This window comes from Centruroides vittatus, unplaced genomic scaffold, assembly GCF_030686945.1.
Source record: "Centruroides vittatus isolate TY-2023 unplaced genomic scaffold, ASM3068694v2 contig_452, whole genome shotgun sequence".
NCBI lineage: Eukaryota > Metazoa > Arthropoda > Arachnida > Scorpiones > Buthidae > Centruroides > Centruroides vittatus.
In genome coordinates this window covers 578928-606839 of record NW_027122248.1, presented here as the reverse complement: position 1 = coordinate 606839, position 27912 = coordinate 578928, and the positions used below count along the sequence as shown (strand labels likewise).

The window sequence follows — 27912 nt, the reverse complement described above, 5'->3', positions numbered from 1 at the left end:
AAATTTAGACCAATCTGAAAGGAAAGATTGATCTACTTTGGGCTCAAACTGGCAACTTCTACTTAATATGCAGATATGTTGCCAATTGTGCTGCTAGGAACTCTGTCCAATTTTTTGCTTTCAAACTGTTTTGATTATTACTACAATTTAGGCTTGTACTATTTTTTCTGATGTACAACAATTAATTAAATCTTAAAAGTCAGTAGTAATGTATGGTTATATGAATTATAATCTTTGCATATCATTAACATAGTCATCATAAATGGAATCAGCAAAACATTTGATTTGAAACTTGATTTGATAATGTATAGTGGAGTAAAATGGAATAGATGTTATTTGCAATTTAGATTTATTTGAATAATAAACCATATGAAATGTATACAAGTTTGCTATTGAGCATTATTGTGATTGTAATGAACAATGAATAAATCAGTTATTTGTTGTTTAAAACAAAGTGACGTGTTTGGATGTAAGCAATTGGCCACCATATTATGTGACTTCACAAATTACATGTAAAACAAATTTGATATCTTGAATATATTGCTGCCAGGTAAAGGTGAATATAGTAGAATATAAAAATCTTTTGCTGTTTATAAAGTTGTAATAATGTGTAATTAATTTGATACACTTCTAAATTATTAATGTGGAAATTTTAAACATTTATTTATTTATAAGCTTTGAATTTACATTTGGAAAAATTTAAAATTAAAGGTTTTTTTGGGGGGTTTCTGACCGATAATAGAATTTAGCAGGTTGGACACCAAAATGTAAATTAAAAGCTTGGAAATATGTATTTTTTATATATAAATAGACCAAATAAAATTGGAATATTATGTAATATACTTGAAATTTTTAAATAAAATATCAAAAAATACCAATAAATTTAGCAATAATTTCATATGCTGCTTTACTTATATTGAAAAAAATAACAAACAAAATTTATTCTTCAAAAGTAGTAATAGTTAATTTAGGATTACTAATTATTTGGGATAATTTAATTATTATAAAATGACATTTTAATGATGAAATGTAAATATGATATTAATAGCATGTTTTAAATGAATAATAATTTAGTTATTCAAAAATAATAATTTATTACTATTAATTTAAATGTTGCAACTTAACATATAAATTTTAGTTACAATGACAGCTCAAATTCTTTCAGATTTATTGATTAGTATCAAAATTAAGAAAGAGAAATTAATGAATGAATTATTGAAATATCAAATTGATTAAAGTAAAAAGTATTTATTGATGATTTTAGTAATATTTTATCTTCTAAATTGACTTTTAGAAAATTTATGTTGGTCTTTTATTAGTTGTCGTAATATATAACTGCAACACTTGAATTATTAAGATAGTTTGTGCAGATTAGATAAAGTGTGTCTACTATTATTGTTTTCATTATTTTTTTACTGTTTAAAGAAATAATTTTTATAATTATTTGTTTTATGAAAAAGATACACCAGATGAAATGATAGCCAACTTAAAGAAACAAGTTTTTAATATTTATGAAGAAAGATTACAAACTAATGCTACAGGTATCATCATTTTTATTTATTTTTATAGTTAAGATACATTATTTAATAATTTGTTTACATTTATTGAAGTTATTAATTGACAAAGAAATGTTGTTATAGTACACTACTGAAAATAAAGCTTTTAAATTATCAGATTTATTTTAGAAAAAACTAAAACTTTTTCACTGCTTTGGCATCTTCAGGTTTGAAAACAAAGATATAAAATATAAATATAATGTGAAACAAGTGTGCACATTTAATGTGTATTTGTGAAGATGATTGATTAAGGCAGTTGAAAACATTTATTTAAAAAATACATCTGCTGCTTTGAAAATTTATTTTCAATAATGTAATGAATAAATTAAAGATCTGTGAATTAAAATTCTTCTGAGTGGTTGTTGACTTCTGGTGAATGTCAGATTGGAAGGACATAAATTTGTTTATTTGCCTAAAAACCCTTTTTTCATAGTTATAAAAGTAAGAGAATAAATTTTATTTAACAGCTTAAATTGTCTTTGATGATAAAGGTTATTTCTGAAAAGTTATTTATTTAGTTTTAATGAAAAAATATTTATTTTAATTTTTAGATTAGTATTGAAGTAGTAATGTTTTAATATTGCAGTTAGCAAGTTTCAATAGCTTTGTTAAATCAATAAGTTTTCAAGTATTTAAATACTGTCAAGCACATTTAATTTCTTATTGTAGCTGATGATGCATGTTCTCTCTAGGATTTATATGGTTCACTCATTTGTATTTTTATTTTATTTTTAATTTTATTATTTATATACTCGGTATTTCATTTAATATGTAATTGTTGTAAAATATATATTTTGGGCGGAGTGTTAGCAGAGCCTCTTTTATGAGGCTTACAGAATTGCGTTTGTGCTCAAAATCCATTTGATTGATTTTGATTAAACTTTGTCATTTTCCATTAATTGTGACAAGGAATCCAAAAATGCAATAAAAAAAATGGATGTCCATGACTTCATTTTCGAGATATAAAGTCGTTTCACGAGCATGCACAAGAAAGCGATATTGTGCAGGTCGCATGACTGTCGTGTGATGTTTCATGGTTGCTAACACATCTTCTATGGACATAGAGTTGAGTTTGTTCTCAAAAGTTAATGGACTGATTTTGATAAAACTTTGCCATTTTCCATCATTTAAGACAAGGAATACAAAAATGTAATGAGGGTCCATTTTAAATGTAAAAAATAGGGATTGGGAAATTTTTGATATACATAGGGATTAAACTGAAAATGTTTGTGCTCTCTGATGTGAGTGAGTGTGGCAAATGGAATTTAGGCCTAGGGATCAAAAATAAAAACAGCATTGCATGTGCCTAATGGAAAATAGGCACAAAAAAAGAACAAAACACAAGAACGAAACAATCAATGACAATTGTTTTGTGTTTGGATTGCCTCTTTATGTCGAAAATGTCTCCCATGGCCGGCAGGTACAAGGATCGTCTCTTTAGTGGCAGCAAGTGCAAAGTTCATCTGTTTGCATCTGTCAGATACAAGGATAGCTCTTCTATGTTTAACAGGTGCAGAGATCACTTCTTTCTTTCCAGCTCTGCTTCAATTCTATCATGATTTGACAAAGTTGTGTAATGCCCTAGTTATGTATACACATTTACAATATTTAAAAAGAATTTTATAAATAGCATCATTGAATATACCATTCCAATTTGGGAATTTCGAATTTTATTACTTCAAACCTGAAGCAGGTTTATAAAATAAACCAAAAACATTATACAAACTCTTCATCTGGAAAATTATGTAAGATGTTGATTTTCTTACTAGTTGTCCATTCCAGTTATCATTTTGAATGTTAGCATATATGGTTTAAGCATGAATGTAATATTTTATATTTTTTCTAATTACAAGGATGTAGATAAGTTAATAATGAAGGATGAAGAAAACTTCTGAAATTGATATAACTCTAGAAATTTACTTCATGAGTAAATATACATCGATTTAATGAGATAATTTTCAAGGGATCAGTGGCGTAGCGTGGGTGTCAGCCGCCCGGGGCGGAGAAAAATTTCGCCGCCCCCTTATTTAGGTATTTTTACAAGATATTATTATTTATTGTGAAATTTTGCTGCTTCCTATAAGTGCCGCCCCTGCCTCCCCCACTACGCTACGCCACTGCAAGGGATACAAAAGATACGGTACAAAGGGGATACGTGCAAAAAGTTTTGACAAATACTATATTTCAACAAACATTTAATTATTAAAATTTCTTCATTACAGTTATTTATTGAGGTAATTTAAACATACAGTATCTTATCTATAAGTGTTTTATATAATATGTCTTTGTTTTAAATAGAACAGTGTATAAAATTAATGAAAATTTTTATATTTAAAAAGCTAGATTTTAGATTTATTTTTAATAAACTGATTAAAAAATTCATATTGAAATTAATGTTTTCTTTTTAATTTTATCTGGTTTATAGAGAAAATGTGGACACTTTATATTCAAATGTGTTTAAATCTAATTCTAAAATATAGTGAAAATCTGAAAGAAGAGGTAAGCATTATTTTCTTAATATATTATTTATTGTACAAATAAAAATAGAAATAAATGGGATGTTCTTTACTAAATATTTTCCTTCTTGTAATCACAGAATATCGATTTAATTCGTCTTTTCCTTTAGTCTAATCCGTATTAATCAGACACTTAATCCATTTTTTTGAGTAAAAGAAGCCATTGAATTAATGTGTGCCTGAAGAGGGATTGAATTTTTATCAATCCAAAATGCATTGCTAAATAAAGGTTAAAAAAGGTGATTGTCTTTGTCTCTGATTAATACAGATTATGGAAAAGGATGTGTTGGATCACTAGTCCATGATTATAAGAAGAAAAATTTACATAAATTATATCTATTTCCATTGTTAACAAATTTAGTTAATTATTTTAAGGTAAAATGTTTACATTTTTGTGACAACATAGTATAATAATTAGTTGTTAATAAATTTTAATGTAATTTTTGCATCTACATGCATCGATTAATTAAGATGAATAATTTCATGAATTTTATGAAAACACAATTTTATGAATTTACCGATTCATTTTTCAAACATATTTTAAATGTCGTCGTCATACTTTTAGTTTGAATGTAGATGCTAACAAATTTATTTTTTAGTTTGATTTGTTATTTTTCAATTAAAATTTTCAATAGCTTCTCATTTATTAGCAAACATTACTAAAAATTGAAGTATTAATTATTAATGAATATCTGTTTACTTTAATAGGGAAATTTTTAAGTGAAAATCTCCTCTTAAAATTACATAATTTTAATGTTAAATAAAGCAGCTATCAGGCAAATATGATAAATGTTGAAAGGAGATTGTTTCAATCACGTTTGTTTAAGAATATAACACTTTATTTTTTAAGAACATAATTTAACTATAATTAAGAAGCATATTTTATAAAATTAGGCATTTGTAATTTTGTATTCTTTTCTAAAGTTTTTTTAATTAATCAGAATATGTAAGATTAACTTATATTGATAAATGTTCAAATTTACACTAAGTTCTGCTTATATTTATATAATTTATATATTGGTTTAACTATTTCATTGAAATTTGTTATGAACACTGCTTATTCACAAATCAAACATTTTCAGTCTATTTAATAGACCATTTTCAGAATATAGAACAGTTTGACATGAAAATATTAATGATTGGAATAAATATGAATATTTGAAAAAGTAGAATACTTAAATGAATTAAAATAACAATGTCAATTATAACATTTGCATAAATGTTTACCACTTGCAGTTTTACAATAAAAATAAATAAAAATACATAAATGAGTAGATTATATTTGCATTAAAATTATATTGATGTTTGTGTTCTTGACTTGTTAATTCATGCATATTTTCAAGCATTGTCATGTGATTCTGCTTAAATATTTCTATTTTTACCACCGTTTACCCAATGGATTCCCAATTTGCTCTTAAACCAAGGAGCTACACCACTTTGATGTAAGAGCAAACTGATTTGTAATCTACTTCAAACCTTTCATCTCTGCAGTCAATGCCATTATTCCAACAGCAGCAGCAAGATGTTCAGATTCTCTAATACATTGGCAATGATATATAAGGAATTAGCTAAGAAATGAAATGCTATGTTGCAGTGTAATCATACGTTACACATAATTTTAAGGAATGATGAAAACAGGATTTTGGAAGCACAGAAGACAAGTATACAGGATACCAGCTAAGATGAACTACATTAACATGACATTACACTGAATGAAAACAGCCTATATTAGTTATACTAGAAGGAATTTTGCTAAGCAATTATATGAATACAAATATAGTGCATATAATAGAAGAAAGAACACAATGAAAGTCAGTTTTGCCATCATAGAAAATATTGAATATATGGGATCATGCAAAGGTTATCGGGAATATCACTTCATTTCACGGATACACAGAAATAAAAAATAGAAACATTTAACAAAAGTTAGAAGTGGAATGAAAAATACAAAAGGCACTGAGTCTGTTGCAGGTGCATGGAAATATATATTAATTAATAAGTCAAGAGCATGCACATCAATACCATTTTAGTGCATATATAATTCATTCAGTTATGTATTTTCATTTATTTACTGTAAAACTGCAAGCAGTAAACATTTATGGAAATATTGTTATAATTGATGTTCTTTTAATGTATTTAAGCATTTAATTTTTTTTTAAATATTTGTATTTATTTCAAACTCCTGATGATAGTCTATCAAATAAACTGAAAACATTTTATATGTGCATAAAATATTGCTGTTTTTGGTGTGATTGTTTAACTATTTCATATTCTTTGTGTTATTGCATTCGATGAGAAACAGTTCGAAAAGAAGAAATAAAGATCTAATTTGACTAAAGTATATGTTGTATGTCTAGCTTGTCCAAATATGCAAAAACATTTTTGCATATTTAGGCAAGAAGCCTACAAGTAAAAATCAACTCCACCATAAGAATGTTATTTTGTGAAGAGTAAAGGAAAGCCAAAATAATGACATTTCAACATTTTTTTTAATGTAAATTTTTTGGCAATTTTATCAGAAAATATGTTTTAAAGAATAAATTTAACATTATTTACAGTTAATATTACATACATTGAATATAATGGAAACTGCAAACAAAGAAAATTGCTTAATTGAAGAACTGTTTATGGAAAGGGTATGTAGAAATAATTTTATTAATTTTTTAAGTATTTTCTTGTTTCCTATGTAACATATTTTATTAGTCTTTTGTAACTTATTCAAGAAATTAGACATGGGAATAAGTTTCCAAATTTTGGAATTAAATTTATTGTACTGTTTTTGTTAAGTCAGATTAATTGTTAAATATGAAAAATGATCAATTTCTACAATAGTTTTAAAAAATTTTATAATACTTTCGTATGGGAAATAAATTTAATCTTGATATGCACGAATCCTGAACAAAATAAAATAAAATATAAATATTTCGTTGTCTTTAAAGATTAACAATGAAAATATGAATATTTCATCATTAATCTTTAAAGCCAGTTTTTAAAATAAACTCTTAGGAATTGTTCATTAATTACATGTACAATAGTTTAAGGGGACCCTTTCCATTTGATTCCTTCTCCCATTGTCTTAAATGGACTTTTTGTAGTGATATTAGTGCATACAAATTTGTTCTTTTAAGCCTACTTACTAGTCATACGAATAAACTTTCAATTAGAAAATACTCGCAGAACTTTTTAAAGTAATTTCTTCATTGTTGGGAGTCTGTGAACTATTGTATACATAATTAAAGGCAAAGGATGTTTGTGAAAAGTGCATTATTGTACACAACAGGAAGATAGGGGTCAAAAATATAGTTATGGTGTAATGGCTTAAAAATTACCTGTAATTAATGGATAGTACCATATGAACTAGAATTATTTTAGTAATTTTTTTTTATAACTTTTAGTTAATAGTCATTATAAGTGAGTGTTTTTATTACTTTGTTGAATATACATAATTTTACAATTTTTGTTTTTTAAAATTGTACGAAAAGATACACTTTGAAGAAACAGAATTTAAAAGTAACAAATAAATTGTATTTTTTAAATTTTGTATACAGTATTAGTTAATAAAATAAAGTATATGATCAGTGATTATTGTACGAAGCATACTATAAAATAAATAGAATTCAAATCAATAGAAAAAAGTTAATGCTTTTAATATTTCTCAAACTTTATTTTGTTTTCAGATAAAATTATTAAGTACTTGTGAGTCTGAAGATGTTTTGTCTCTTGCTTCAGAACTTGTTCAGAAATGGCCTGCAAATGTTTCTAACTGGTTGTTATCTCTCAATTTACATATTGAACGTAAATCACCAACAAAATTGATAATATCAATTTTCAATGAATCAATTTCTAATGTTCCAGAAAAGGTTTGTCAGTTAAGTAATATATATGTATTCGTATTGTATAAATTTTTCTTTATTTCATAATTCAAACAAATTATTTTCGATTTTTGTGTAAGAATTTAATTTTTTTTAAAAGGAATCCTTACCTCTTTGGTTTTTGGCAATTGAATGGCTTTCTTCTTCTAATACTTCCAAACTGAAAGATGTTTTTGAGGTAAATATAAGATTGATCATTTAAAAACAATTTATATTTTAAAATTACTGTTGTTACAGTTTATTATTAATTTAATTTAGCATGGAATTATTATGGGTGAAGTAATAAGCATTCCTTTGAAATGTTTATATCTACATTTTATTTCCAAAACTGAAGATATAAAAAGTTGCAGAAAATTATATAAAAGGTAAATTTAATAATTCAAAAGAATAAATAAAAATTTAATGTATTATTAATGATCATGTGTAATTGAATTAATTAGTATTAGGTTATTAGGAAGCAAATTTTGAAATTTAAATAGTGAGTTGTAAAATCCTAGAAATATTACAGAGATGTGATAAGAATGAAATTTAAATGGAAAAGGCAATAGTTGAGTTAGATTTGAACTGTTGATTTTTGAGAAACTAGTCAAAATAATAATTTAGTTGAAATTAAATTAGTTTGCCAAAAATTATTTATTTATTAAATTTTCAATAAAAATATAAACTATGACTTTTATATTAAAATATACTTTACACAAATATATACTTTCATTTATAAATATACATGGCTTTGTATTTAGGCTCAGGAATTTGAAGCCCCTTTCAGTTGAATTCTTCCAAAAAATGATTGAAATAGAAAATTGTCTGGTAAGCAATTTTATTTATAAGTTTCTCAATAAATCGTGAAAGTTTATAAAACATAATACGTGTTTGACAAAAAATAAATACAGCTACTCTTCACTTTATGACCTATCTGCTTAACGGTCAGTCGCACTTACAACCAATTGAGTTTCCACCTGCAATTCGGGGAATCCCCTTTCTCGGCTTGAGTGTCGATCAGTGGCGAATGGTGACGTGCGCACTAAGCGTACTATAATAGGCTTGCGCGTACTATAATTGTCTTATAGTACTATAATAGGCTAATAGCGTACTATAATTGTCTTATAGTACTATAATAGGCTAATAGCGTACTATAATAGTCTTTTTATGAATAAATTTGAAGTTTGTTGCATAATTTGTATAATTTTACAACGATCCTATATCCCTGGCGCAAGCTCCTCGCTTATCGACCAATTTGCTTAACGACGTAGTCGTTGGAACGGAACTCGGTCGTAAAGTGAGGAGTAAATTACTTCTGAATTCCTTGGCAGCAATCAAATAGCATAAATTTTAAAAACATTAAATGTTACTTTAAATTTTTACTTTGTGTCATGTTATTTTAAATGTTGGAATAAAATATCTGAAATTGAACATTTCAATTTTGTTTACTGAAGCTGACCTAACTAAAGAAGTTGAACATGTTTCGGTTTAATAAATCCATTTGTTTGCCAAGAAATTTAGCAGCAATTTTACTTATTTTTTACTCTGAATTTGTTTTATGATTTCTTCACTTCAGTTACATATATTTATACTTTAGTTTTAGTTGAATTATAGCGACATTAAACTTTCTGAATAACCAATTATTCAATTAATAACTTGTAATAAAACTGTAATAATTTAATGCAGAATTTTCAACAATATTTAATTCTGTTTTATGAGAATCTTACAATAAGTTTTTATAAAGTGATAAAAATATATTATCAAAATGTATTAATCACTTTGTAAAGAAAATATTTTAAATTCTTGTCAAAACAATTTGAAATATTTTATTAAATAATTCATGAATCTATGCAAAATATATTATTATAAAGTATATCATTTTAAAAGATCCACTTAATTATTCTGCATTTAAATATCAATATTTTTCTAAAAATAAACACATGAATATTAATATAAATAATGAAGGCAAAGTGATAAAAATTTGTTTGAATATTTTAATCTTTAATATGAGGAAGAATACACATGTATAATCTTAAAAATTTGTAAAACAAAAGTCTTTATTAGATTTTTTACGTTAATATTCTAACATTTCATGTTAGAAATGTTAATAAATATGTTTCATTTATTTGCAATAATAAATATAGATATTTTGGATGTAATAAATTTTCATTTTCAATCTTTTATGATCATAATTAAGGTAAAATGTTTTATTCTTTTAATGCAGGAAAACTCTTGCTCAATGACAATCATTTGAAACTTAATTTCATGAAAAAATATTTTACATTTCAAAATTTATTATTTATCATATTTTTATCATAAATTGATAAATAAAACTGTTATATATGAATCATTGATTCCATTTATTAACAATTTCATTTTGAAGTTTTAAACAGTGCATTATATCAAAGAGGTCCATGCACAGACTTTTTAAAAGAGTGGGGTTTAAAAAAAAACATTAATTTTTCACGATGTAGTTTATTAATTTTTATAATATAGGTATATAGAGTAACACAGAGCAAGTAGATAAAGGAGGAACTTAATGGATATAAAATAAATGTTAATTATTATTATTATTTTTTTATTCTTCCCAAAAGGGGAAGGTTTCCCAAATTCCCCTTGTACGTGGTATTGATATCAAATGACATTTCATGTGATGTATAAAAGTGGTTTAATTTAAAAATTTTATGCAATTATAAGTACAATAAATTTAAGCTATAATAGAAATATTAAAATAAAATTATTTAAAATTTAGTAAACTTATACTGCATTTGCACACAATCCACAACTCACTTTGATCAGTCACAATCTTGATTGTGACTGTCGCCAATCGAATGTTGAGCTGTTCACACAGGCAGGCCCCTCGAGAAGAACCGGGCTATTGCACGCAATGATAAAACTGATATAACTACTCTATAGGTCACGAACACCAACAAAAACATTGGAAGTTTTGGTTAGAAATAAATACTTTTTCTTGCCATATATCTAATAATTGCCTGATCTCATCGTCTCTCCAAATATCTCTTTTATTTTTCTGTTGATAGCCTGACACGTGTTCTGCAGCCATCTTATTTCTTTTCGCATGCATGGGATTGCAGGAACTCTCTTACGACTGGATCTAGTTTCAAAAACTCTCTTGAGTTGATCACTATTGAACCTCGTTTCAGTTGAGATTGAAACAGTCGAGAGAGGTTGCACTATGGCACAGTCAGCCACAATCTAGATTGATGAAATGCACAGTGCGAACAAGGTATTACAAATACTGAATATTCTCTATTATTTTCAGAAGAATCCTATAATAAAGAGGTTGAGAAATATTTATGAAGATGGTCTTCTTGAATTTGGTTCATCATCAGTGGGTAAGGATCCACCTGTTTTTAAGTAAAAACAGATTCTAGATTAGAATCTATGAATTTTTTTTGATGATGCATAATCATTGTTTTCATTCATAATGGAACAATAGATAAACAAGAATACAGGTATACCTCGCCATACGTCAGTAATTGGTTCCAGGAGAGGCGACGTAAGTCAAATTTACTTGTGTAGTTACGACGTAAGTCAAAACTATGGTGGAAAATCGCCAATAATGAGCACTTAAAGACCGCTAAATAAGATGACAACACAGAAACACAGATGTTTTTCGTGTTTCGTTCTCTAGGATTTATGATTATAGTAACGTTTACTGTAAATGTACATATTTTAATATGATTTTATGTGCTTTTAATGCTTTTCTAGTGATATTACAACTTCAATATTTCTGGCGGACATATGTAAAGTCAAATAAAATAACTTAAACTCGATTTTTATTTTTCCATATACTTTTTTGACAAACGACGTATAATCGAGAACGACGTAACTCGAGATATACCTGTAATCAGTTTTGTTATATAAAAATTTAAAATTTGTACAAAATCATTTATTTATAATTTAGTTTAGTGTGTAGTGTAGAGGGTGATTTTAAATTATTGTTGTGGTCTTTCAGTCCTGTAATTTTCCAACAGGAAATGAAAAAATGACTGCATTCAGAATGTTAATGTGTAACTCATAAAGTTGTATTTGGCAATGCTGTACTCATTATATTGATGTCTGGGAGATAAACATTTGGCATTTTGATATAAAATTATAAGAGAATGCAATGTGTGTACTTTGATTTTTTTGAAACAAAGTCCATTATCACAATGCAATGTAATTACAGAAATCAGTATGGAAAAGATCCACCTCAGATAGCATTATCTGATATTGATTAAAGCAATTTCAAGAGATTGATAGACTTTAGCATTAAAAGGAGTTGGAAGACTGACAGTGACCTATCTGGACATGCTATATACAGTGTTTATTGCTCTGGTCAGAAGATTAGACAGATGATGGTTCCAGCAAGATGGTGCATGCTACAATGGGCTCTTATTGTCTGAGAATTTCTTAACATGCATTTTTTCTGGTGCTAAGCTGGGGTGGAAAACAAATTCCATGGCCCACGTGCTTAACTGATATTTACACCACCTGATTTTTTCCTCTGGGGCTATGTGAGGGATGTTTTTTGTGTTATTCTGTGACATCCCTAGACAAACTGAAGGTGAGAATTGTTGCTGTGATAGGGGCAGTTGTACTGCAAATGTTGAAGAATACTTGGAGAAAAATTGGAAATTGTACTTGTCACAGAGAGTGCACATGTTGAAGTTGTTTAGCATTCTGCAATATTTATTTTATACATATAGTAGGAAATATCAAGCAACAATAGATTTTTGGCCCCTAATAACAAAAACTCAAAAATAACATATAAAAGATAAGGTAGACATTAAAATAATAAAAGAATATAATGTTAAAATGACAATTAGTAAATTATGAATTACAGTCAAACCTGTTTTTATGTGGTCTTTTTTTGTGCGATTTTTTTGTGCGGTATAGTTGGCGACTAGTCTCGTGCGATTTGTCATGTCTCACGTTGACTTATTATAGCTAAATAAACTTATTATAGCATAAATGAACTTATTATAGTAATATTATTGCATGAATATGCGAAAAATGAAATAATTTACTTTTTAAGTCAACAAAACACCACCTGGACAAAAATATGTAAAACAGACGATAGACCAGACGATGCAGTCAAGTGCTGACATCTGTTGTCAATAAATTCTATTTCGTACGGTTTTGAGTTATTTTCTATAGGTGCCTATTGACGCATAAAAATATTTTTTAATTGTGTTGCGAAAACTATTTTTTATAGCTACTCGTGAAGTTTCGTGCGATTTTTTTTTATGCGTTTTTTTTATGCGGTCTTATCCACCGCATAAAAACAGGTTTGACTGTATATAAAAAATTATAACATGCTTATGTTCAAAATTAAAATGAAGATAATGTTCTACTACGCATGATCTGCACACCGATTAAAAATAATTATAGGTTATGAATAAACAATGGAAGGGAGTGAACAAATATTATGTGTTCCTTATTATTTTGTTAGGAACTCTTAATTTTAGCCAGTAATTATTTATTAGTCCATTGAAAAGTTTAAAACAAGATTTGATCAAAGTATTTCGTTCTTTCACTTAGAAGAAGGCCAAACCAGACTCCAGCAATGTTGGGGTTACGAGTAACAGGCCAATTACTAAATTTGTTTAATAAAAAGTAAACTTTGTTAATTTCTTTCTTGACTTTAAGTAAGGAAGGAGCAGCAATAGACCAGATTGGTAAACAGTAGGCTATTAAAGACTGATCATTGGAAGCGATGGAAGCGCCGATTCCGACCTTCCAATGACCTTCCCTTGTATTTTATAAATATACAGTCAAACCTGTTTTTATGCGCTCTTTTTATGTGCGATTTTTATTTGTGCGATTTTTTTAATGCGAATTTTTAATTTGTGCGGTATAGTTGGCGACTAGTCTCGTGCGATTCGTCATGTCTTACGTTGACTTATTATAGCTAAATAAACTTATTATAGCATAAATGCACTTATTATACTAATATTATTGCATGAATATGCGAAAAATTAAATAATTTACTTTTTAAGTCAACAAAACACCACCTGGACAAAAATATGTAAAACAGACGATAGACCAGACGATGCAGTCAAGTGCTGACATCTGTTGTCAATAAATTCTATTTCGTACGGTTTTGAGTTATTTTCTATGTGAGACTTTTTTTATGCGGTCCCTGTTGACCGCATAAAAAAAATATTTTTTAATTGTGTTGCGAAAACTATTATTTACAGCAATTCGTGAAGTTTTCGTGAGATTTTTTTTAATGCGTTTTTTTTAATGCGGTCCCTATCCCCCGCATAAAAACAGGTTTGACTGTATACATTTTCATATTTTAACGTACTTTGCATTAATTAAAATTAACATTTTATTATAACCGCATTATGTGTCTTTTACAAATTTCTATACTACATGTGAAAAAAAAAACGATAAGATTGCTATTGTATATTCGAATAAATCGGTGGCGGAAGGAATGTCGAAACCGGGTCAGTCTCCAATCAGCCAGATTATATAGGCATTAGCACATGCGGTTTACAGTGCACCAACCTCACCCGGTTTAGCTCACCCGGCTAAACCGGGTAAGCGACACACTCGTAAAGAGTACAGCTTTATATCCCGGAGCGGTTGTGGGCTGTTAGCCACCTGCCTGTCAACTTCCAAGCAGCCAGATTATAGGCATTGGCGCATGCGCTTTACAGAGCACCAACGTCACCCGGTTTAGCTGGTGGATGCTTCAAACATAAAGCTTCTAACTTTATATCCCGGACCGGTTGTGGGCTGTTTAGCCGCCTGCCTGCTAGATATTCGGCCGCTCTCGCCCGATTACGTGAATCACGAGTAGACTAGATCAACAGCGGGCAACCCCGGCCCGCGGGCCAGCTACGGCTCGCGAAAAGTTTCTATCCGGCCCGCGAGATCTTTAATAGATTATTAAATTGGAAAAATAACTAATTAATAGTTAATTTTCCAATTCTTTGTAATTTTCGAAAACGATAAGAGAAATAAATGTAGTAATTAACTTTTTATTTATTTATTTCATATTTGCAGACTAAAAAAATTACGAGTCACAAAAAGGCGTCAATTAACTACTACGGCCCGCGGAAAAAACGTAAAATTTATTCTGGCCCGTGTTATAAAAAAGGTTGCCCACCCTAGACTAGATTTATAACTTAACCCAACCGATAGGAGTTTACTGGCATGTTTTTATGATAGTTCTGTATAGTTGACGGGAGTTTAAAAAAATCCATTAAAATATTTGATATATTTATTCCGCCTCTCCCATCTTATATTACTTACGGGTTTCAATGTTAAACCGGTGATATTACGATTATAGTATGTCCCATCTGTAAGGGAATGCAGAAAAAACGTGTACAATTCTTGTATAATGTTAAAAAATTAACTGTTACTTTGGCATCATTATTTACAACCAAATTTAATGAATGAGACGTACAATGGTACAAAAAAAGCTCTAGAATTTATTTTCCTTAAATGTACGATCTAAGTATCGGTTGTCATAAAAATTTTCTTTCCACTTTTTTCCCAAGACTACAGATATTCGAGTACAAAGTAACTGGTTTCGAGTTATTTCTACTAAGAAGTAGTTAAATAGTTAAGAGATTAGGGAATGGTGACATAAGTAAAACCCTGCTGACTTAAACAAAAGCTTAACCGAAGCAATTACTAGCTCAGTACAGTGGGGAACTGATTTCCGTGTACACCTGGTACTAAAACGAATTGCAATAGTTAGAAAACAAATGACTATTAAGTTTAACATATTTACATCTATGGTGAGAAACGTTTAAAATTTACAACGGCCCTGTCGCGTCCTTTGAGATATACTAGTGAGCGACAAAAGAGGCATTTGACATTGACCGGTATCGGCACCCTCGGGATTTGTCATGCATGCATTTCACTGTACACCTACCAAAATCGTCTCTGTTTCCATTCGTGAGCCACTCGCAGGAGCAATTTTAACTCAGTGGATTGTTTAAATATTTAAAAATAAACAATATTTTATGTTATTTTTATATACGTTTCTTCGCAAAAGTATATTCATACAATTGAATATTTTGTACCAGGTATGTATAATTGTATATCCATCACAAATTTTATTTTACTAAGTAAGTTTTAATAATTTTATTTTTAATTTTAGCCCTTATATCATGGCTAGCGATTTAAACTGTAATTGTGATATTGAAAATTGACTTTAAAAATAAGTTTTGGCTCAAGACAATATAATGAAAAAGAAGCCATTATTAAAAGAGAAAGACCAACGCCTAAATTAAATATAAGTACTTCGACAAAAAAATTTGTTCGACATTTTCACGATAAAATTTATCAAGACGTAAAATGGCTTTGTGGATGCATAAAAATGCAAAAATTGTTTTGTTGGCCTTGCCTATTATTTTCAAATGAAATTAGTGTGTGGAATAAGAATGGCTTTGACGATTTAAATAATTTGAGTAAAGCTAGAAAAAGACACGAAAATCGTAAATGTCACATCGATTCTTTCGTAAAATTGAAGCAATTTGGAAATCAAAATAGATAGAATTTAACATTAGTAAACAATATAAAATTAATATTGAAAATTATAACAAGATAGTTACGGCTAATAGATATATTGTATCTAAATTAATTCGTTTAGAAACGTTTTATTGCAAGAAATTAAAAAAGAAATTGAAAACGCAAAATTTGTTGCTATAATTGTAGATGAAACAACGGACATTATCCACAGAGCCCAGATGTCGACTGTATTTCGTTACGTGAAAGAAAACGGTAACGTCGAAGAAAGATTGTGTGGGCTTTACTGATGTGAGTGAGAACAGAGACGCAAATTCGTTATTCACTCACATTAAGAGTTACTTAGACGAATTTCAATGCACTAAAAAATTAGTGGCACAAACATACGACGGTGCTGCCGTAATGGCCGGACAACATAATGGTGTCCGAGCTAAAATTAAAGAAATATCCAAACATGCTATTTTCGTACAGTGTTATGCTCACAGATAGAACCTAGTTTTCTCTCAATCTGTTGAATATATAAAAGAATGTAAAATATTTTTTCAAACTATGACAGGATTTTCTTCATTTTTTTCTAAATCTTCTAAAAGATCTCACGCCTTAGATCTAGAAGTCAATAAGCGTTTTCCTTCAGCCACACCTATTAGATGGAATTACAATAGCAGGATTGTAAACTGCGTTATGGAGTATAAAGAAGAATTAAAACTTTTGTTGTTGAATATGGTTGAAAGTCCAGAACAATGGGATTCTGATACTACAATTGCCGCAAGAGGATATATACCATTATTTAATAGATTTTGATTTTCACTTTTTATTACTAGTTTTTCATCAAATATTTGCACATTCAGATATCCTTTTTGATATATTACAAAAAAAAATTTAATATAGCATATTGTATTACTAGAATAAATCACTTTATTGATTTTTTACGACAGAAAAGAAATGATTTTGATTTGATTTGGGACGCTTTGAAAAAAGATGAAACTTTTTTAGAAATTCAACCAAAAAGAGGAATGAGACATACTGATATTGAGTCTAAAAAGGATTTATATAGACGTCTGTTTTATGAAATAATGGATACATTGATACAAAATTGTATTGACAGATTTGCCGACATAAAATCTCTAGAATTTTTATCACTTTTAGATTTTAATAATTTTAAATATTATGAAAAACAATTTCCCGAAGAGAGTTTTAATGCTTTACGTAAATTTTATGGAGAATTTTTTAATTTATGTAAATTACGTAGTGAATTGCAATATTTATATTCGTGTCCGGACTATATTGGCAAGTCACTCTTAGACATAAAAAATATTATAATTAATGATGACCTAAACAAAGACGTACTAATAGAATTATATGGTTTAATATCATTAATTTTTACAATACCATCTACCAGTGCGTCTGTTGAGCGTAGTTTTTCAACAATGAAGCGAATTCATACATTCGCCAGGAACACTCAGTCGGAGGAAAGATTGTCGTCGCTAGCGTTGCTTTCTATAGAAAAAGAACTTTTAAATACGTTGATGGAATCGACGACGAGTGACTTTTATGATAAAGTAATTAACGACTTTGCGGGAAAACATCGCCGAATAGAGTTAATTTATAGAAAATAAAAACAGAAACAAGTTTTTCTATAATTGATATTATGTATTATTTGTATTTTAGAATTAAAGTACATAAATTGTTTATTTTTGTCATTCGCACGTACGAATGGACCCTAGACCATCACTGACGCGCAAGTAACTGATTGCCCCTGAAAGTCGGCTTCTTACAGAAACACAGCTTCCCTATCATCAAATGTCACGGCACGCCACTGGTAAACAGTAGGCTAGTGAAAGACTGAAAATTTGCAAAGATAGCTCTAAGAACTTTTTAAAGGAGATTGGATAATAGAATGGCCATAGTATTCCCCAACGAATTGAGACAGACTTTATGATCTTATCAATGTGAGGTTTAAAAGTCATTCTATTGTCAAAAACTATTCCCAGGTTACTGAGTCAACATATTTATTCATTTGCTTATTGATTTTAAAAAAAGGGAGAGGATAATTGATTATACATGTAATAAAAATTTTTTGAGTTACAATTTCATGTTCTGTAAGCAGTTATATTTTGTTGTTTCTGGATGGAAAATTATCAGACGGAAATCTCAACAATAATTTAGAATCATTTGGTATAAAAATAGAATCCAAATGTAAAATGAATGTACAGTACACATTTAATAATTGAGTAATTATTTTGCAGTAATTTAAAAAATACTATATTAATAAAAAATATATATAAAATTGCATTGATAAAAATGTTTTACTTACTTAATTTATTTTAAAATTATTTTTTAGATCTCTGGTTGGAATTTGCTGAACTTGAATTGACTCATAAAAAAGGAATGCCAACAGAGGTTGGAAACATTTATTGGAGAGCTGTGAGAAGGCTACAGTCAGAGGAGGATAAAGAATTATTCATGGTTAAATATACAGCGTTGTTAAATAGTCATACATAATGTTATGATCGATCAACTAGAACTATTTGATCTGTAAATAAATAAATTTTAATTTTTTCATGTTTACATTTTTAATAAATATGAAATTAACAATGAAGAGTTTATAATTAGAATGACTATATTTTAAAAAAGTTCTAGTTTTTAATGATTACAATAGAGTGTATAATCTGTCACTCGCAGGGCAGTGCACATGAAATCTTCATGTTACTTTTAAAATTAAATATTAATTCTTTTTATCTCTGTCCTTACTGTTTTAAATTTCCGTGTATATGTCTACTGGGACCTTTTATTAATAGGACTTATACTGGTATAGTATACAGGTGAAAATAAAGATATTTTGTTTTGACTTTTGACTAAGATCTCTTTTTGTTAATCAGAAACTACGCCAGTATAATAAGCCCTATTAATAAACAAGGTCCAAGTAGACTTCATGTTACCACATGTCAATGTATGTGGCAGAGAGGGAGAGAGTGATACTTGTATACTGTCAGTCGCTAGTTTGTTAAATGTGTGGTTGGAAAAACAGTCACAATCCTGATTAATACGACAAACATCGTATTGAAACCTAAGTATTGGTTCTGGAAGTTTTTTAGAATGTTGTGACGTTCCAAAGAAATAGGCTGTCTCAATAACTTCAAGAAGACGGATAGAGTGATGGGGTAAGGCCATGCAACACGGATGATCTACCAAGGGAGCCCTCCACGAAGGATTCTCTATGACCCCTAATTACACGTTACACACGCGAAGAAAACCCAGTAAATGCCATGTGGCCAAACCCGTTGGTCTGGTAATAACCCGCGACCAACTAGAAGTGCTCGGTGGTTTTATCCTCTGGGGATTCAGGCTCAAATCCAGGCAGGTCGATTTTTGGTGGTCTTTCCCAGAATTGTCAAGCCTCGTCCCTCGTCATTCGACCGCTTCATTGTGGGCCTGGCTAAATATGATTTAATGAAAGCTCTCTTAGTGTCGGCAGGGCAAAAAGAGACTTAAATGCAGTATAACAGCGAAGAATATTTAACTATTTACATTGTGGATAACATCAAATATAGAATCTATAAGATAATTGAAAATATAAAATTTGCTCTGGCTAATAAATATTTAAATTAAAATATTTTTGGAACCATTCGTCATAGTTCATTTATCTTGAAAACAGATGACATTGATGTGACGATTACCAATAAAAAGTTTTAAACAGCGATTTTGATTATTGCATTTAATTTGAGGGATTTTTTTCTAGAAATTCTAGAGATTTCTGTATTTATTTCTCCACCATTCTACAATGATTATTTTCTTGATATCCTTTTTGAATGGCGTATGGGGATATTTTGGTTTGGTTTGATGGAATACGTCAGTGCAACACATGGCGATCTGCCAAGGAGGAGTGCTGCCCGGAAGGACTTTCTATGAGAAACTCTTCCCTATTTGGGTGTTAGACACGCGAATAAAATCGGAAAACTACATGGCCAACCCGTTAGTGAGATGCCAAGCAGTTCAGTAGCCACTGTAGTGGGCCAGGGGGGCAAAGAAAATTGACTTTCCCGAAATTTTTTACAAAAAAATATAAGTACCAGATTTAAATTTGCCATCGATGATGATAGAAATATTTTTTTTTTTTTTTTTTTTTTGCAAACTCTCGTGTAAATAAATTAAAATTTATTAATCTTTAATATTTACGTATCTACGTGATCTTATCTTAATATTTATTTATATAAGATTATTTTATGGATACTATTTTTCTCCGCAACGCAAATATTTTACATTCCAGAAAGTTAACGATGACATTATATTATATATAATAAAAATGTATAGACCTATTATTACACTACAGAATTATATACTTTCCTAGAACTTTCATCCAAAATATATACAACTTAGGCCTATACTATCATGGGCTGTGAATTAGGCTATATCATTACTTATAATATTGGCACGTTATAGGTTCATGGGGCGTAGGCCTAGGTTTATGGGGCTCCATGTATCGGACACTTTTTGGGAAAATATTTTCTTACGAAAGATTGGAGGGCCCCAAACCAATTGTCCTTTTTGCCCATAGGATAACGCGCCGCTGACATATATCAATGTAGATAAATAATAATTATATTATTTATAATGATAATCGATCCACATTTCTCGAAACTGTACGTCATTCAAACTTCTAACAACAAATAAAATATTATATCATCAAAAATATCAGTTACATTTTTGATAAATATATTTTATTTTTTATATCAAAAAAATTTATTTTCCAAAAATTAAATATTTTAAGTGTAATACGAGAACGAAACTAATAATTTTCGAACAATTAGAATCTTTTGTAATTTTAATTATAAACGAATTGTCTATCGCCTAAAGGAAATAGAAAATTCTTACAATTTCAAAATTTTGCTGCGTAATTCTTTTTAATTAAATGATTTTTAAGAAAATAGCCTCCAGGAAAGATAAGAATTCGCCATTAAGTAGTCACTCGTAACAGTAGCTTTAGGTCATTTACGTTTTCAAAAATATACCGCTCTACCCCAGGCCCTATATAACCACTCAAAGGGCCTGGTTATATTATTATTGCCTTATTTTATTAACCGATTCGATCTATATTTTTTATAGGTAAAAATTGCATTTCAATTAAGTATGAAAAATGTTTCGAATATAAACTAATGTGTTACATTACAGGAAAGATAAAAAAGAAAAAGGAAATGATAAAAATTGATCAATATGTAAACTGTAACTCGGAAGAAATCGATTCAAACTTAATCAAAATGAAAAAAATATAAACACGTTTCGGTATGAATAACTTTTTATCTAATCTTTGTAACAGAAGGGGTGATGACCCTCTGCAAATCATTCGCTCTCGATAAGCATGGGAAACAACGGTAATTGCACTCTGCTTGTCTATCAATCTTAATTATTGTTATATAATAAAAATGTTTTATTTATTTTATTATTTAATTTACTATTTCTTCAAATTACATTTGTTTAATAGCGTACACTGGAATAAATTTTACTCTTTGATAAAAAGCTTAAACTTATAAAGAATTTTAAAATAAATTAATAAATACGTATACATTTATTTATTTATTATAATGTATATGTTCCTTTCACAGAATTTATATATTATTATTATTATTAACATTTATTTTTATTTTAAAATTTATTAAAGGAAAACAGTAAATTTATCAGTAAAAATATGTGGCCAATAAATCTTTTACTTTTAAATTGAAAAGAATATTTTAAACTGCACATTTATTATTCTTAGATATAACACGGGCCAATTCGATTTATTTTTGATGTTTTATTAAATTTTCAATGCTTTTATTTCGATGAAAGAGGAAAAAATAACTTTTTATAATATCATCGAGACAAAACACGATGATTCATTATCCCAAATAAAATATATTTTGATGCTGAATCGAGTCCTCTCTTGGCAGATCTTCCGTCAAACCAAAAGCAAATTATTCCAGCTATAACTTGTATACATTGAATAGGATATTAATAGTAAAATCGTCCATAAAACCAAACCAATTAATTCTTTAATTATTGTTTAGATTAATAAATAAATAATTATTTTACTGAATAATTATAGTATTGAATATACAGATTTGCTTTGTTTCGAAATAAAGCGCATAAGTGGTGATAAATAAATTAGGCTATACATAATGATTGTCACGATGACTCGGGATATTTTTTCTTCATAATTTCAAGTTTAGACTATTGACAAAAATATAACATTTTCGAGTCTATTTTTTAATCCTTTAACACAACCACAGAAGTAATAGTTACACGGTTTTGAAGAATAAACTTCTTTTACAAAGGTAAAAATAGGTAAAAAATTCACTGAGTTAAAAACGATCGAGTGTCAGCCTTTTATTAGAGGATCTTACATTAAAAACACAAAGAATTCTTCTCGCTATAATAGATTTACTATTGTTTACTTACAGAATATGACTTCAGCATTATTCTATATTTGGTATTTGTCTAGTGTTTCAAGGTTGGGGTGTTGTAAAAATATTTCAGTTTAAAATACACTTGGCCTTAATCACAAATGTACTGTAACAAACAAATAGACTGAGTTTTCAGTTTATTTTCCTTATGATTTTACACAGTAAAATTATTATTATTTCTAGAAAATGCTCTCAGATTTTTTCATTGTAATACGTGTTAGTTCTATTATAACATCACCACAGATTTAGCTTTGATAATTATTAAATTTTTAAAAATATTAATATATACCAATAAAACAATTCTATATTATTTAAAAATATAAGCTATATTCGTTATATATTACATTATTTACTGATAAAAAATATGATGTTTTAAAGCTACAGTTAGACTACATTTCATTCTTATTTTTATTGTTCCCCACTAATTTTATGTACGATAAAAGATGAAGATAAAATTAATTTAATTAAATAATTAAAATAATTAGGATGAAGATAAAATTTAATAATTGACATTAAATAAATATTTTATACATTAAAGTTAGATAAAAATGGTAACGTTTTCTATTGAATGATAATCGTTTGATAACATTACGAACTAGAATATAATATTTACAGATTTGAAGTGCAAAATACTGTAAGATAAGTGAACTATATTAAGTACAGGAGAGCAAAATTGTTTATATATAGATTACTTTTGTTATTTTTTAAATTAAATACTATATATTTTAACATTGCCACGAAAAACTCAATGAACAGAGAAAACGATAAAGCCAATGTTCACTACAGAACCCATCCGTATCTTTGAATTACTAAAAGTACGATTTTGTATTAAAAACGATATTGTTACCAATAAATCGCACGATGTTCAACTTTAAATTCAAATCTGTGGAGTCCTCATTAATATATGTAATGTCATACGTAAACGGAGAGGATTGGGGCCGAAAAGTCCAAGAAACATCCCAGAAAACTTTCTAAAATGACAGAAAGAGACGAGACAGTTTTGCACCAAACACTGCGTAAATCATACATTATTGTTGTCTGAGATCACACAAATCCTGTGTGAGGATTTTATAATTAAGAAATAAAGTTTTGACGGGTCAGTTGATGCTATTTACGAGTTATTACATGACCTACAATAAATATATTTAAAGAAGAATCACTGCTTCATCTTATTAGAAATGAAAAAGAAGGAAAAAAAACATAAGGGCATATTTGATTTAGGCCGACGTTTGAAATATGTGTTACAAATACTTGATAACTATCTAAACTGAGAAGATAACTGTCGATTCATAATAAATCAAGCTTGAGATAAATACTGTATATTCATTGAAAAACACATCAATAGGGCCATATACATGAGCGGAGATAGAGCTCGTTCCTCGAGTGATACGATAGAAAGGTCGGGAAGACGAGGATTGGAATCACTAATTCCAGCTTTTACTATGAGTAATTACAACTAATTATTTTCTTCGAAACGTTTTGGAACTACTTCTTGTCACGGGAAAAAAAAAATGAGTTTGTTTTCATTGTAATCTACGTGTCTCCTTGCCTCGGTAGAGGCTTAACTAATAACTAATTATTTATTCGTATATCTACAAGTAATATATACATCCCGGATCAAAATTTTCTTGTATATTGTTGGGGACAATGCCCCGTGCTCCTCGAAACTCTGCTCATGATCTTAAGAAAAAAATGAGAGAAATCAATGATAAACTCGTTAATCCCTTGAATAAATATTTTAGTTAATAAACACGTTGTTAGTTTGATAATTAACGAAAAAAATATTAATATTGATACATTCAATGCAATATAATATAATATATTTAAAGACAATTCTTAAAATTATTTCATGAAAAGAGATTAAATATCAAAATTAAAATTATATCATAAACATAATTGATTGAGGTTAATATAATACATTGCATGTTTATTAATCTGATTATGTTTATTTTGATAACTTTACGACAGAAGAGGCCCCGAGAGAAATTTACTTTTGGGGCCATTAAAAGTACGATAGATGTAAAGCATATATTTATTTAGGTCTATAATAATATGAATAATATATTTGTATATCTAAACTTTGGCTAATTGTATCAAAATATGTGCCTTTAAATGAAGTAAATTAAATGAAATTATTAAATTTTTTCGGAATTAAGCTTCTAGTAAATAACAGAATATTTCTTTTTAGCTTCGTTGTCAACTTTCTATATTAATATAATTGTAGTTTCATATATTATTTTACTATTTAGAAAATGAATCTGTAAAACTGTTTAATTTATCTCGAACAATTTGGAACTTCAAAAACAATCATAATTAAGACACAGGATAAAGTATCGATAAAATAAGACTCAAAATTAATAAAACACCAGAACAGACAGTATCGACAGCAAGAACCAAAATGGCGGATTATTTCGCTCGGCATCCTTACTCTAGACCCGATCTTTAAATCACTCATGGGTAAACAGCGTTCACTACATTTCACACGACACGACAAGCAAGAGACTGAGCAGGTTGCAAGTTCGTTTCCTCTGTAGTTAGAAGTACTTGAAAAACAATAATCGATAGTTTTATTTGAAAAAAACAAATGAGTTACTCATTAATAAATTTCAGTGTAATGAAATACTTAAACATTTATTTTAGCGTTATCGTACTTTATATGTCAAGGGATTGTTTTTAGTACGCTGTTATCACAGAATTTTATAGTGTGAAGCTAATATAATACAAGAAAACACAAGCAGTAAATGATATACCGTAACTATGATAATTGTAAAGATTTTCTTCTCCATTACAACAATGCTTTCTTCAAGGAATTTATTAACACTTTTTTTTTATTAATTAACAACACCAACTTACAAATTTTTCCACATTCTTCTCCATTAATAAATAACTCTTGTTTCTTTCGAATAAAGCTATTAGTCATATTTTTCAAGCCTTACTTCTAACTACAAACGGAACGAACTTGCACCGTACTCTCTCTGGCTTGTCGTGTTCAGTAGGCAAAGGTATGAAGTTATAGCCTATACTTGCCTACTGAATGCGCTGTGCTTTATGATATAACAAGTGGTCGTATTGTACAACACAATGAAAAGAGCACGAAAAAGAGAAATGTGACCTTTGCATCAATAGTCGTAGCTCCACGTATCCAGCCCGTTGAAGTCTGCTTTCAATTCTCTGAATTTTTATTTATGGATACTTTGATAAAATTGTTTTCATATCTGATGTATCCACTATTATGAAAAAGTAACGAGCTGAATTAGCAAAGAAGAAAAGTATATCGAAATCAACACAGTTTAATATTTATATTTGATATCTGGACATTAATTTGGTCAAGGCTTTATTCATTTTAAATAAAAATATTTTAATTCAATTGTAGAAATGACTGTTTATTTTTATGTTTAGCTATATCGTATCCAGGCCTGCATAATATCAAAACTTTAAGTGTGAAATAAATCAAATTTTTAATTAATATTAGTTGAAATTTAGGCCAATGTTTTTCAATTAGTAGGTCGCGATTTTAAAAGAGAGATAGGCTAATCTTATTCTTAGTTAATGTCATAATTTTCCAATATAGTAATGAGAATAACCAATAGAATCACTTTCTTAATAATAATTCTTTTTATTTAACATAAGTTAGCTATAATCTAATTTACAAATTCACCTCTGACCTAAGCTAAATAAAACTTATTAACTAGTCTGTTTATTGATGTAATTTAGTAAGAAGCTTTTAATTTTACTCTTGAACATAGATGTATCGTATGTCAATATGCCACTAACGAGGACGTTACAACATAAATTCGAAGAAATTTATTACATTTTCGGCAGAATAAAATCTAACCCGAGTCGTTTTAGTCATATAGAAACTTAATTGAAAGTTCTATAATGTTTTTACTAACTGAAAATTAAGATATGATATGTATTATATATATTTTAAACAGCTTTAACCATTACATTGTTTAAACATTGTCACAAAATAGAGCAGTACTTTTTATATTGTATGCTAAAATACAATATAAAAATTACTGCTGTAAAATTATTTAAAATTAAAAAAATTATTAGAATTAATTGAAATTATATAATATCATTTGTGGAATGTACCAGTGATAAATGGAATTATTCATAAGTTTTCCTTAGACTATTTTAATTATTTACTTCTTAGTTTAAAGCAAACATTTAATATTAAGAGACGGTATCAATATATTTCTGTATTAATAGGTAGCAATTTTTCTATTTAAAATAGAAATTTTAAAGGAGTATAGCGAAGAAATAAAGTTCTTATATATTATTATTTACTCACTTTTAAAGAGAATAAAGCTCAGAATAGACTAAACATATGCTGTAATATTCCAGGAAAGTATCACAAATGTAAATTTATATATACAAAAAAAGAAAAAAATAAATTTAACAGAATTATTAGGTAGCATTTGAATGTTCAGGATAAAAATAGCATATTTTATCCAAGCTCTGTTTTGAGAAAAGCAAATATATTTGAAGTAAGGGCACAGATGATAAATTCACTAGTTATATTAGTGAATTTCTATTACACATATTTTATATACCTATAAACAATGCAATCTGCAGATAGCAGAATACATTGTAATTGCTGTCTTAATTTCTAATCGAAGTGTGCTATTTAAAATTTTTATTCAAATCCACTCGTCTGTAGCTGAAACATTAACGTTGTGTTTAATTAATCTTTGAAACTAAAATACGTACAATTACAATTAAAGAACAAAATAAAAGACAGGAAAACATAGGTTAATAAAGCAAGTAAGGGCATGTTCAGTCGTAAAAAACAGTTTTTAATTGTAAAAAGAAGAGTTTAAAAGTGATAAACATGTTAATTGTATTGTTTAGGATCATTATATCAAAATATGTGTTATATAGTATTTCACAAAACTTCAGTTGTTATCAATGTTTACGAACTGCAACTATATTTGGAAATACGATGATGTTTCAAATACACTTGTATTGTTATCGACTTATCGAATTTTAAACAGATTTATCCACGAAAACAAAAGATAATAATGTTTATTTATGAAAAAAATTATATATATATATA

The 27912-nt window shown here is 28.2% G+C and overlaps 1 protein-coding gene across 2 annotated transcripts in view; it reads left to right on the top strand.

Annotated features, from left to right (window-relative positions):
* The window catches only part of LOC136977171 (U3 small nucleolar RNA-associated protein 6 homolog), a 45862-nt gene extending 26845 nt beyond the window's left edge, over positions 1-19017 (top strand). The window contains exons 13-21 of one of the 2 annotated variants that reach the window (XM_067272618.1): positions 1461-1541; positions 3982-4055; positions 6631-6708; positions 7750-7932; positions 8045-8122; positions 8203-8309; positions 8685-8751; positions 11210-11279; positions 18758-19017. In XM_067272618.1, the coding sequence (XP_067128719.1) occupies positions 1461-1541; positions 3982-4055; positions 6631-6708; positions 7750-7932; positions 8045-8122; positions 8203-8309; positions 8685-8751; positions 11210-11279; positions 18758-18918 (899 nt within the window). In that variant the 3' untranslated portion in view covers positions 18919-19017. Of the gene's footprint in view, positions 1-1460; positions 1542-3981; positions 4056-6630; positions 6709-7749; positions 7933-8044; positions 8123-8202; positions 8310-8684; positions 8752-11206; positions 11280-18757 lie in introns of both variants that reach the window. The other variant, XM_067272617.1, reaches the window with a different exon arrangement.
* Positions 19018-27912: the final 8895 nt, after the last annotated feature.